The sequence below is a fragment of the Truncatella angustata genome, assembly GCF_020726525.1.
Source record: "Truncatella angustata strain MPI-SDFR-AT-0073 chromosome Unknown BKA67scaffold_3, whole genome shotgun sequence".
Classification (NCBI taxonomy): Eukaryota; Fungi; Ascomycota; class Sordariomycetes; order Amphisphaeriales; family Sporocadaceae; genus Truncatella; species Truncatella angustata.
Window position 1 is genome coordinate 623,099 of NW_025763383.1, and position 9,993 is coordinate 633,091.

Here is a 9,993-nt window from a genome sequence, read left to right on the forward strand (position 1 = left end):
TAGCTTCTGACTCTTCTGACTCTAGCGGCCATGTGCGTTGGTGTTATGAATGGCTAAGTACATACTGTGACGCTAAATTTCGGCCGTCTGTTCTCGACGATAGGTCTTGACAGGTCTTGACAGGTCTACTTCCAATAACATTGCCCAGCAGTTGGCGTTGGGCTTCACACGATTTAGTCACCCGTACTGCCAACAGTGCTACGCAACCTCGTTCTTTGTTCTTCGATACCTTGACATAGGTACTCCACCCGGCGCCTGTGGCCCTCGCGGACAGCCGAGCCTTTCAAAGCACGTTTCCGCTACGGCAGCTTGACAGTCGGTTGCAACCTCTGCCCGCAAACCCAACATTGTATTTCGATATCCTCTGGAAGGTGTCTGGCGTGGAAAATCGCCAAAATGTCCGACGAGACGATGCCCTTGGCATCCTTGTCCCTGACACATGTTCACTATGTAAGCACTTGCTCTTGCCGTTCATTCTGAGCCCAACTCAACTATGGGCTAATATCTGCGACCAGGACCCGAACGACCCCGTCTCCTATTTCTGCGCCTTCCTTGCTCTGGTACCACAGGGCCTCTGTGTCGTCTACGCGACCCTGATATGGTCGAGCCGCGAAATCGAGATCGCCCTTATGTTCGCCGGTCAGCTAGCCTGTGAGGCCCTCAATTTTGCTCTCAAGCGTCTGATCAAGGAGGAGCGGCCGAGACAGATGAATGGAAAGGGATATGGCATGCCGAGCAGCCATGCGCAGTTTGTCGCATACTTCTCCGTGAGCCTGACGTTGTTCTTGATCTTTCGACACAAACCGGCGTACCAAGCGAAAAAGAGAAACCATACAGCATTGACATTGTTGGAAAGGCTGTTCTGGAGCGCTGCAGGCTTGACCATGGCTGCAGCTGTAGCTTGGAGCAGGATCTATCTCAACTACCACACGCAGAAGCAGGTCCTCATTGGAAGTGCCGCAGGAACTGCCAGCGCGATAGCCTGGTTTCTTGTCACGGTGGCGGTCAGGAGGTCTGGGTGGTTGGCTTGGGGTTTGGAGCATCCGATTGCCAAGTTCCTGAGAATAAGAGATCTGGTGGTCGAAGAGGATCTTACTCAGGCTGGTTGGGAGAAATGGGACGATAAGATGACGGCATTGAAAGCGCGCGACAAGAAGGCATCTTGAGGCCAAGACATGACCTGCGAGCTACACATAGATTCAATGGAAAGATACCCGAATTATGTACACTTGCATTGGGAGTCTGTCAGGTTTCTAGCTTAGAGAACCTCACTGGCGTAAATAATAAATGTAACAGAGCCATGGGCGACAGTTTTTAGGCTGCCGATGACGCACCAAAACGGCTCGCACACGTCGCCTGGCTGCGCAGACTGCCAATATACAATCGTTCACGGCCCGTGACAAGATGACGTCCCAGACCAGAAAGATGTCAAGCGCGATGGTTTTCCGTAGGGGCAACGGTATTTGGATTGAGTTTCAGGGGCTGTCGCGTTGCTGCCGCCAGATTGCCCCGCTACCGTACACACCGTTTAAGGCAACCAAGCTATGTACTCAACTTAGCAGAGCCTAGACTAACCCAGAGCCCTGACCTAAGCACATCACCAGCACCAGCGGGTATGTAGGCGCTGGGCTGGGCAGGGCAAGTACCGTATCGATAGCTGGGTATCTCATCTCAGGTGCCCAGATACTACATAAGAGTAACTACAGAAGTAAGTACTGATTGATAACTGACTACAAACGCAACACCAAATACTGTCACACGTATGTAATTCCGTTATGATCTTATGTTCTTGGTTGAAACCACTCTAGAGTCAGAGCTGTACATATCTCCAACGTATACGTATACATAACCAACCGCCTGTTGTCCAACCTCATTCAGGGTTGATTACATGCATGCACAGCACGACGACGATGCTTTCCCCTTGACCGCGACTCGTTAGATACCCACCGAAACTCAGCTGCATGTGCTGCCGCTGCCGCCGCTCACCACCATGAACCTGTGGCCATCTCGCGAGCGCAACAGTATCGCCGCTGAGAGTGCAGCTGCGCCAGACACAAACTCTTCCGCCCCTGTAGATGTTGCCGACACAGGAGTAGCGGCAGAGGATGCTGGCGAAGCATCTTCGGCGTCGCCAGCCACAGCTGCCAACACAAATACCAACACCGGCAACCTCCTGCGACCGAATTTGCAGTCCAACACCAGCGTCCCCAGTCTGCCGCCTCCACCTGACGAGCCACCTCCGCCGCCCTCCCAGATCCAAGGTCAGGTACAGCCTAATCAACCGCCAGATTCGCTGTCCCTCGCCCAACTAAGGAGGATAGTATCCGAGTTCCCACGAACAGGCGATGAAGCTGCAGCCTACGATTTCGTTTACGAGGACACTGGCCCGCATGCTGAGGAAGTTGATGAATGGTTCGTGTACGGCCAGTTCTGGCAGTGGTTGCGCCTCAATGGCGCGCATCGCATCTTCGAGTCCGACTGGGAGCAATCGAGCGACGCCATGGAATGGGACGATGCGGATGCCGCCACCAAATCGAGATTTGTGCGAGGTGTGCTGCAGCAGATTCGCGATGGCCATGACCAGTCAAGAGCGCATGCCATCAACAAGATCATGTACTTGGTCCTGGGACGATGGGTTGATACAGCGCAGACAGGCCCCTTTGCGAATAGGAACAATGGAGCAGATGCCAAGAAAGCCAGGAGCGTAGCAACGTCAAGTCAGCTAGCTGCCATGACAGAAGGTGCGAAGCTTGTGGCATCGCTTGATGGCTTGCCCATCATATGGCAAGCTCTTCAACACGCCTTCGAAGCCTTATGGTATGTTTTATCCAACATGGCCCTCTGCCCTCGTGCGGTGCTCACCCGAATGATAGGACTTTAGACACAGCGAAACAACCTCAAGACGGCACGCAAGAGGCCCAAGAGGCCCAAGACAAACTAATGAATCTAATGACCATCATGTATATTATCATACAAGAAGTTCTGAACGACCGTCATGACATGGTTGAGGTTCAAAACAAACTTCGTACGTTTTTCTCGCGCCGTCTCAGACAGACGGACACTCGCTAATGCCTTCCATTGTAGTTGAATTAAACCCGAACATAGCTGTCTTCATGCTCACCTCAATAGCAAGAATCCGCTGGCTAGATGGTGTGCCGACATCCATGACTCAAGTACGTTGCTGAATATTGTTCACGGGGGCATGGGCTAACTTGCCGAGATCCTTCTATTATTCTGGAAGTCTATACTATTGGTTTTCGGCGGTATCAAAGATATCGACCAGACCAAGAAGGCCCTTCAGGAGACGCCTCTGGGTGACAAAGATAAAGAATTAATCACTGCATCGCCTTTAGACTATCATGCATTCCGCCAGGAAATCTCGTCAAAGTACCCAGCATATGTACCACCACAGCTGCCCTTACCTCTAGAATCTAGTGACACGTCACTCCTACCACCGTTACCAAATCATCCCACGCGGAATAACGGGTCAAATGGTATCCTGCCTGCTCCCCCGAACGCGCAAAATGGCGGTGCTTCGATTCTTCATCAACCTGTCCATATCGCAACACCAGCTCCTTCGCCTCCGCCATCTCCAGCTGTCGGTGGTAAGGGCGGAAAGAAGCAGAACTATCAGACCAACCAGAACTTTCCCTTCATGTATCCGCCATTGGATGCTACTAGCAATAGCGCGGGTGGCAAAGGTGGTGCTGGACTTCAAGAGCTTTTAGTAGGGCGTAGATGGGAAGGTAGTGATATACCCGCTTCAATCCTCGAGGCAGGCGAGCTCTTCTCTAACCGAGTGCGAATGACTCGGGCCACGCGGCAACTGTGGGAAGAACGTGAGAAATTCCTGAAGTTTGAGAGAGGATTCGATGGATCAGACGACGAGATTGACGACCTTGACCTTGAAGCTTTGTCATTAAGTGACAGCGACGACGTTGATGACGACAAGCTTCTCGCTACCATCGAGAAGAGGACAGCCAAGTCGCAAACGCCTGCAATTGATTACGGCCTAGATCCAGACAATCTAGATCCTGAGATCAAGCAGCGTCTGCAAGTGCTTGAGAATTTCTACGTAAGTTTTCTCGTTCAACAGCGATTTAATGGGCACTGATGATTGAACAGGATGTCACGCTGCCGCATCTACAATCCGTTGTTATTGTGCTTATGAGGGTCGTCCTAGCCAACGTGACTGCATTTATCACCATGCCGCAGCGGGGCCCTGACGTTCAGTCAAATAACAGTCGTCTGAACCAGAATGGTGTACCGTTGTTCCGGTCCCAGGACGGTGGTGGCATCAATGGTTCTGGTCCTCAAGATTCCTCTGAAATGTCACTTGAAGATTTGGACCAGGTTCGGGCTCGTGAGCTAGAAGGCAAAGCTATCTCTGGAGTTCTCCTGCTGCTTCTGAAATGGTTCAAGATCTCCCGTAAGTGGGACGCGTCACATTCTCTTGACCAATGACTAACCTCCTTGTTTAGATGTTCTCAAGTTTGAGTATTTAACTCAGTTGTTGCTTGATTCCAACTACATCCCGCTTATATTAAAGTTCTTTGCGCATCAGGACGTCCAACAAGTGGTTGACAGCAGGGCGGATCGTTTGGACCACAGCTTTTTCCAGTTTTGCAACCTTCGAGCACGAGGTGCGGGCGACAAGCCGGTGGACCCAACTGAAATTGATGGACTAGATGACGAAAGCGAAGACGAAGCCGCACCGCCCCCTATCAAACGAAAAAAATCACCGCCCAGATCAGGTGCTGGGTTTTTACCCAATGGAGAGCAGGCAGCAATGTCGGACTATCAAGCCCCTACCAGGCCCGAGGTTGATGAGCTGGGTTATCCAGTCAATCCCCTCCCGCAAGAGCCTATCACAGATTTCTCTCGCCGAAACTTCTTTACATTGATCAACTACCTGCGGATTCTGCAGAAGATCTGCAAGAATAAGGCTCATCGTAACCTATTGCTGGTGCAGTACAAGTCTTCTAACATCATTCGCAAGTCGCTCAAGGTCCCACAGTCTGAATTACGCCTTTACACGCTCAAACTATTTAAAAATCAAGTGCCCTACTGCGGCCGTAAATGGCGCCAGTCGAACATGCGTGTGATCACCGCAGTATACCTGCACTGTCGTCCCGAGCTTAGAGACGAATGGCTTGCCGGCAGTGATGTTGATGCTGAAGTCGAAGAGGCACTACCACTGGAACAGGCTCTCAGGAGTCTGACACATTGGTTCAATGTCAGAAGACATCCCGAACAGATGGCGCAAGAGGTTAGGGAGGCGCTGCAGGAGGAACAGGACTTTTTCAAAAGAGAATTGGAGAAGCTGGAAGTCAGCTGGGTGGACAACAATGCGCAGGTCGACGGCGCTGATGGCATGTGGGACGGCCAGGCGATGGGCGGTGGTTGGGGCTAGAATTTCCAAACCGAGACGCATGAGCCTGAGGGTATTGACGCATTGTGATCTGACAAGCCATGATGGCCACCACGTGGCAGAAAATACATAGGATATTCCCGTAGATCACGCTGCATGGCTTCAAGCATAGAGAACAGGCAATGCCTGTTTCGGCCGAGAAAGCATGGACTAAACACTGATAATTCTGGCACAGACCGGTCAAGCAACAAGCACAGGGGCTCCGTTCATCCATACGATGTACGAATAATATGCCTCGTGGAAGGCAAATTTGCAGTGAAGGAGGAACGCACCTCATGTTGGGCAAGTAATGGAGTCAAAGACGCCTGCAAATATACTTCTTCAAGCACTTTCAGCAGTATACGAGTGATGCAGCTGCGACAACTGAATTATCAAAATCGGAATCGCTCTTCCTATTGAGGATAAAACTTGCGTTGTAATAAGTAGGCAGAACCGCAACCCAAACGTGATGACTACAAATGTCTCTTTATCAACGACCTAATAGTATAAGGCGCGGCGGAGCAACGGAAAGGGGATGATCTTACACCCGATCGTGGCGTGTCTGCCATATATTATCAAGGAGAGTATTCAATTCAGTAAAGTGGGGGCAACAGGAAGACCGCCACGTCTGCAAAAAAGCCATTAAAGAAGTACAAAGCGTCCCCCGCCCCTTGATACATGCCTGGCAACTCATAGATAACCGCAGGCGCCCAGTCCGTGGATTGAGTGTTCAGAGAAGTGATATGAATCGAGATCGGCAGGTTCACTACACCGTATGGTAATTCTTATTCATCGTGATATCACCAGTGACAAGCCGTAAAAGACAGCTTAAATAATCATCTTAATATATGATATCTAGGCCTGTACATGGGGATGGACCAGCTATCATAATGTGGTCTACTAGTTTCAGTTGTTTAGGTCAAAGTTCAGCCCAACATCAGCCGAGAGAGAGGGGGCTTCAAGTCAAGACCATTGGCCGACCAGTGGTTCTCTATCCCTCACGAAAGGGAAGTAATAATATGGCGGCGAAGAAGGCGAAGCAGGGAGATGTAGTACTCTGCTGCGGGCCTTGCCATCAAGAGGTCATTCAGTCTGGGGCTTAATCTGCAGTGCCACAATACACGAAGTTATAGGTACAGAGCCATTTGACTTTGTAACAGCAGACAACACCATTATGATATAACACCCATCCATTTTACCAGACAAGTATCGAATCTGATGTGTCGCTTGCGATTTGTCTAACAGTAGGGAGCCTCAGTGAGCAGCTGGGGCGATGCATCAGGCTCGATAAGGGTCTGTCCAACGTCAACCGCACAACTTCAACTGTGCCGGAGTGGGCTGTATTTTCAGACTGTGTGGCAAGTAAGTGAATCGAGAACTGGCTCCTTGACAAGCCCGACGTCGCTTGGGCTGATGCTTATATTGTTGGTGTGTCGACTTGACAGGGGCCTATCATGTCATTCTCGATGATTTGAGGTGTACAGCTGCACGTATGAACTTACAAGAACGCGTTCTCGAAGCATTGAGTTTTGTTCTGCTGTTTGCCTTGAAGCGTAAAATAATTGATGGGCAATACGTCTTGTCAAGGGGAAATTTTTCTTGTTTTCATATATCACAGTTTAATCAACCAAATATTCTGCACTCTAGTATTTGGAGTAGGAGGTGCCCGCATGCTTATCACCAGGCAAAGTGTTATATGACGTGGTTGTGTTGCATCCAGGCCCCTCATAGCTTCTGTAATCATATTCGTTAACTAAGCTCTCGAAACTAGTACGAGAGTTTGGGGACGGAAACAAAACCTTGGTTGTTCTGTCAAGCATCTGGAACATCTTGTAGTGCACAGGAAATGTTGATGATATTAGGCAATACGTCTGGAGTGCTGCCTCGAAAGCTCGCGATCGAAGGCCTCGCCCGAGAAAAGACTCACCCACCGAAACTGTAAATCAGACTGTAGACACATGCGAAATTAAGTGGTGCTTGGCTGACCACAGAAAGCTATTTCATGGTACCAGGCAAAAGTAGTTCAGCCAATCTTTGAATTTCCACATGCCAAGCCGGAAGGAGGGCGATCCTCGAACATCAAACGAGGGTCCGCGCAGCAGGAGGTTCCCGAATGCACTCCTATCTGTCTGGGCAAGAGTCACTCTCCACTTCCCATGGGCCGCTGTTCCGTCGCTCAGAAATACAGACGCGAAAAAAGTGGAAGGTCTATTGGCAAAGAGGTTTTGGTTTTAGTTTTTGAATTCTGATTTTGAGGCTATTTGTGAGCTTCGCTATCCTGCTACTGGGTATCATTAGCATCAAGATGCTTCTTTCGCCCTCCCCCCTACCATTCCAATTAACAAAAGAGATCTGGGTTTTTCTCCTTTTTCATCTGAAGTGTCCCGGGGCGCTAGGCCGCCAACGACAAGCAATACTATACTAGGAAAGACAAATAAAATAAAAAGATAAAGAAATAATATATACAAATATCAAGAAGTGAAGTCTCCAGATCTCAATGAATATATCTATGCGGAATAATGACAGCCATGTTTATTATCAAGTCTAAAACTGGTGGTACTATGCGAGCTACCGACCAATTCCAGACCGGTGCCGTTTGCTTTGTTCTTCCGCGTCCTTTCGTTCTCCCACCCTCCTTCAGTCCACTACCACTTGCTCACTGACGAGTCCATCAAGAGCAGCCGGAGCTGCCTCGAAGAAATGATGTGGGCCCGCGGCGAAATGGTGAGCGCTGCCTACAAAGAGAGAACCATGGGACCAGCCACGATAATGGCGTCAGAGATGACACCGGTGGCCGGCGCGGCGTTGGTGAGCGTAACGTAGGTGATGCCTGCCAAGTTCTGGGGCAGCTGGCAGCCACCGGCGGCAGTAAAAGCAGAGAAGGCGGTACCACCGGGGGCGTTGGCGTTTGTGAAGCCACAGAACTGAGCACCTGCAGCGGCGGCGCTCTGGAACTGGAGAGCGGTACCAGCAGCGAGGATGGCGGGGGCGGCAGGGGCGGCAGTAGCCATAGTCAGAGTCGGGAAGGCTTGCAGAGCAAGGTTAGAGCCGGCCGGGCAGGACTGAATGAAGGGTGCGGCGAGCGAGAAGACGGCCTTGGGTCCGAGAGGCGTGTCGAACGGCTGAGGAATGGCAGTGACACCGCTGGCAGCACGGATGAATGTCTGGTGGCGAGACTCAACGGTCAAGATAGACCCAGCAGCGGCCAGGATCTTGGAGTCGGCCAGGATGGGGGCAGCGCCCAGGTAGGCGGAGACACCGATATTCTCGAGGACACCGGCGGTAGCGACCATTGACTTGGCATCAGTCAAGCCAAAGCTGTACGTGCAAGGCTGGACGGGCTGGACGCCGGCCTGGGCGATGGCGCTTTGTAGGAACTGCACGTGAGCCTGCTCCGTCTGTCCGATAGTCTTCAGATCAGTGATTTGTTGGGGCTGAAGGCCAAGAGCAGCGAACTGGTCGTCGGGGAACATGGCGAAACCCTGCTGGTAGAAGGTGGTCTCGAGCCATTCTAATGTCAGAGCGCTGGTTGTCAAGTTAGTGAATTGTTCTATATGATCGTAGAAGCCTGGCACACATACAATTGAAGGACGTCGACATCAGTGAGACCCAGTTGCTGTTCCGCGGGCGTTTGTCGCTTCATGACGTTGAATATCTTCTCTTGCATCTTGGTGAACCTGGGCTGAGCCGGAAGGGCACTAGCAATACCGGCCACGGCGGCCACAACGCCTGCGATTTTCATGATGGAAGGCATATTTTCGATATATGATTAAATGTCTTTCGTAAATCCGAAACCGGGTATAACGACAGTCGAGATATTGTAAATAAAAAAAGAGTGGTTGTTGGCGAAAGCAAGGCTAGCTTGGCTGTTCTGCAGAAAAGTCCCACCGGGATATTATAAGAATGTTAATTAATGAAGGAGAGTATAGACGAAAGTCGTTGATCCCTCGAAGCAGACCAGCGCTTTTTGGTATTCGGAGTTAGACACAGTGGAGAGGGGTGAGGAGATAGAAACTTTCTGGATGAAGAGGCGAGGGAAACGCTGGCAATAAAGACCACCTGCCAAGAAAACGAAGATGGATATTCGTGAGGATAATGCGGGTCGCGGAAAGAAGGTTGGCCGGCCAGGGAAGGGACATGGGCATGAACATGGACATGGACCCTCCATGAGCGTGCTCCGGTCCCGTCTGTTCTTCGGCTCTTACCTCATGGGACAGGAAGGTGAGCTTCCTTCGTCACAGTGATCGCCTACCCAGAAGCTTCCGAGCCCCGGTGTCCAAGGGGTTTGCCAGGAACAGATAGATCCATGGGAAGAGGATGATAGCTGCGGCAGACGCACCAATCTAGGAGCAGGTCCCTCTGGATGACCAATCAGGGATGCGCAGCAGGTCGAGAACGGAGTGGGAAACGAAACAAACTCAACAATAAGCTTCCTGCGATCCAATGAGAAGCGCTGCAGGCAAGTAAGCTTACAAGGAAAGTTGGGACGAAGACAAGTCTTGGCAGGTCCCGAGCCCCGGGCAGGGCTAAACCGGACAGGGGTTTAGTATAGGGTGCTCGGGGGGTGGGAGGGCTGCTGAGGG

At 51.1% G+C, this 9,993-nt stretch overlaps 3 protein-coding genes across 3 annotated transcripts; 2 read left to right on the forward strand and 1 right to left on the reverse strand.

Annotated features, from left to right (window-relative positions):
• Nucleotides 1–396: 396 nt before the first annotated feature.
• BKA67DRAFT_644648 (phosphatidic acid phosphatase type 2/haloperoxidase) lies at nucleotides 397–1,166 on the forward strand (the record flags this gene model as incomplete). Its single annotated transcript, XM_046105855.1, has 2 exons — nucleotides 397–450; nucleotides 516–1,166. 2 exons carry the CDS (start codon nucleotides 397–399, stop codon nucleotides 1,164–1,166), a joined length of 705 nt encoding a protein of 234 aa, XP_045959374.1.
• Nucleotides 1,167–1,635: 469 nt separating this feature from the next.
• On the forward strand, nucleotides 1,636–5,799 carry BKA67DRAFT_559510 (uncharacterized protein). Its single transcript, XM_046102402.1, has 6 exons — nucleotides 1,636–2,817; nucleotides 2,874–3,025; nucleotides 3,085–3,173; nucleotides 3,221–4,075; nucleotides 4,126–4,429; nucleotides 4,482–5,799. The coding sequence occupies exons 1-6, from the start codon at nucleotides 1,991–1,993 to the stop codon at nucleotides 5,411–5,413; spliced, it is 3,159 nt and encodes a 1,052-aa protein (XP_045959375.1). The 5' UTR covers nucleotides 1,636–1,990; the 3' UTR covers nucleotides 5,414–5,799.
• A 2,346-nt stretch (nucleotides 5,800–8,145) lies between these two features.
• Nucleotides 8,146–9,152, reverse strand: BKA67DRAFT_657069 (ferritin-like domain-containing protein; the record flags this gene model as incomplete). The annotated part of the gene is made up of 2 exons (XM_046107054.1): nucleotides 8,146–8,935; nucleotides 8,992–9,152. 2 exons carry the CDS (start codon nucleotides 9,150–9,152, stop codon nucleotides 8,146–8,148), a joined length of 951 nt encoding a protein of 316 aa, XP_045959376.1.
• Nucleotides 9,153–9,993: the final 841 nt, after the last annotated feature.

What these genes read in the sequence shown, in the direction of transcription:
- BKA67DRAFT_559510 (XM_046102402.1), top strand. Translation starts at nt 1,991, where the DNA reads ATGAACCTGTGGCCATCTCGCGAGCGCAACAGTATCGCCGCTGAGAGT. An exon ending in CACGCCTTCGAAGCCTTATG is followed by an intron (nt 2,818 to 2,873) that starts GTATGTTTTATC and finishes CCCGAATGATAG; the next exon opens with GACTTTAGACACAGCGAAAC. An exon ending in TGAGGTTCAAAACAAACTTC is followed by an intron (nt 3,026 to 3,084) that starts GTACGTTTTTCT and finishes CTTCCATTGTAG; the next exon opens with TTGAATTAAACCCGAACATA.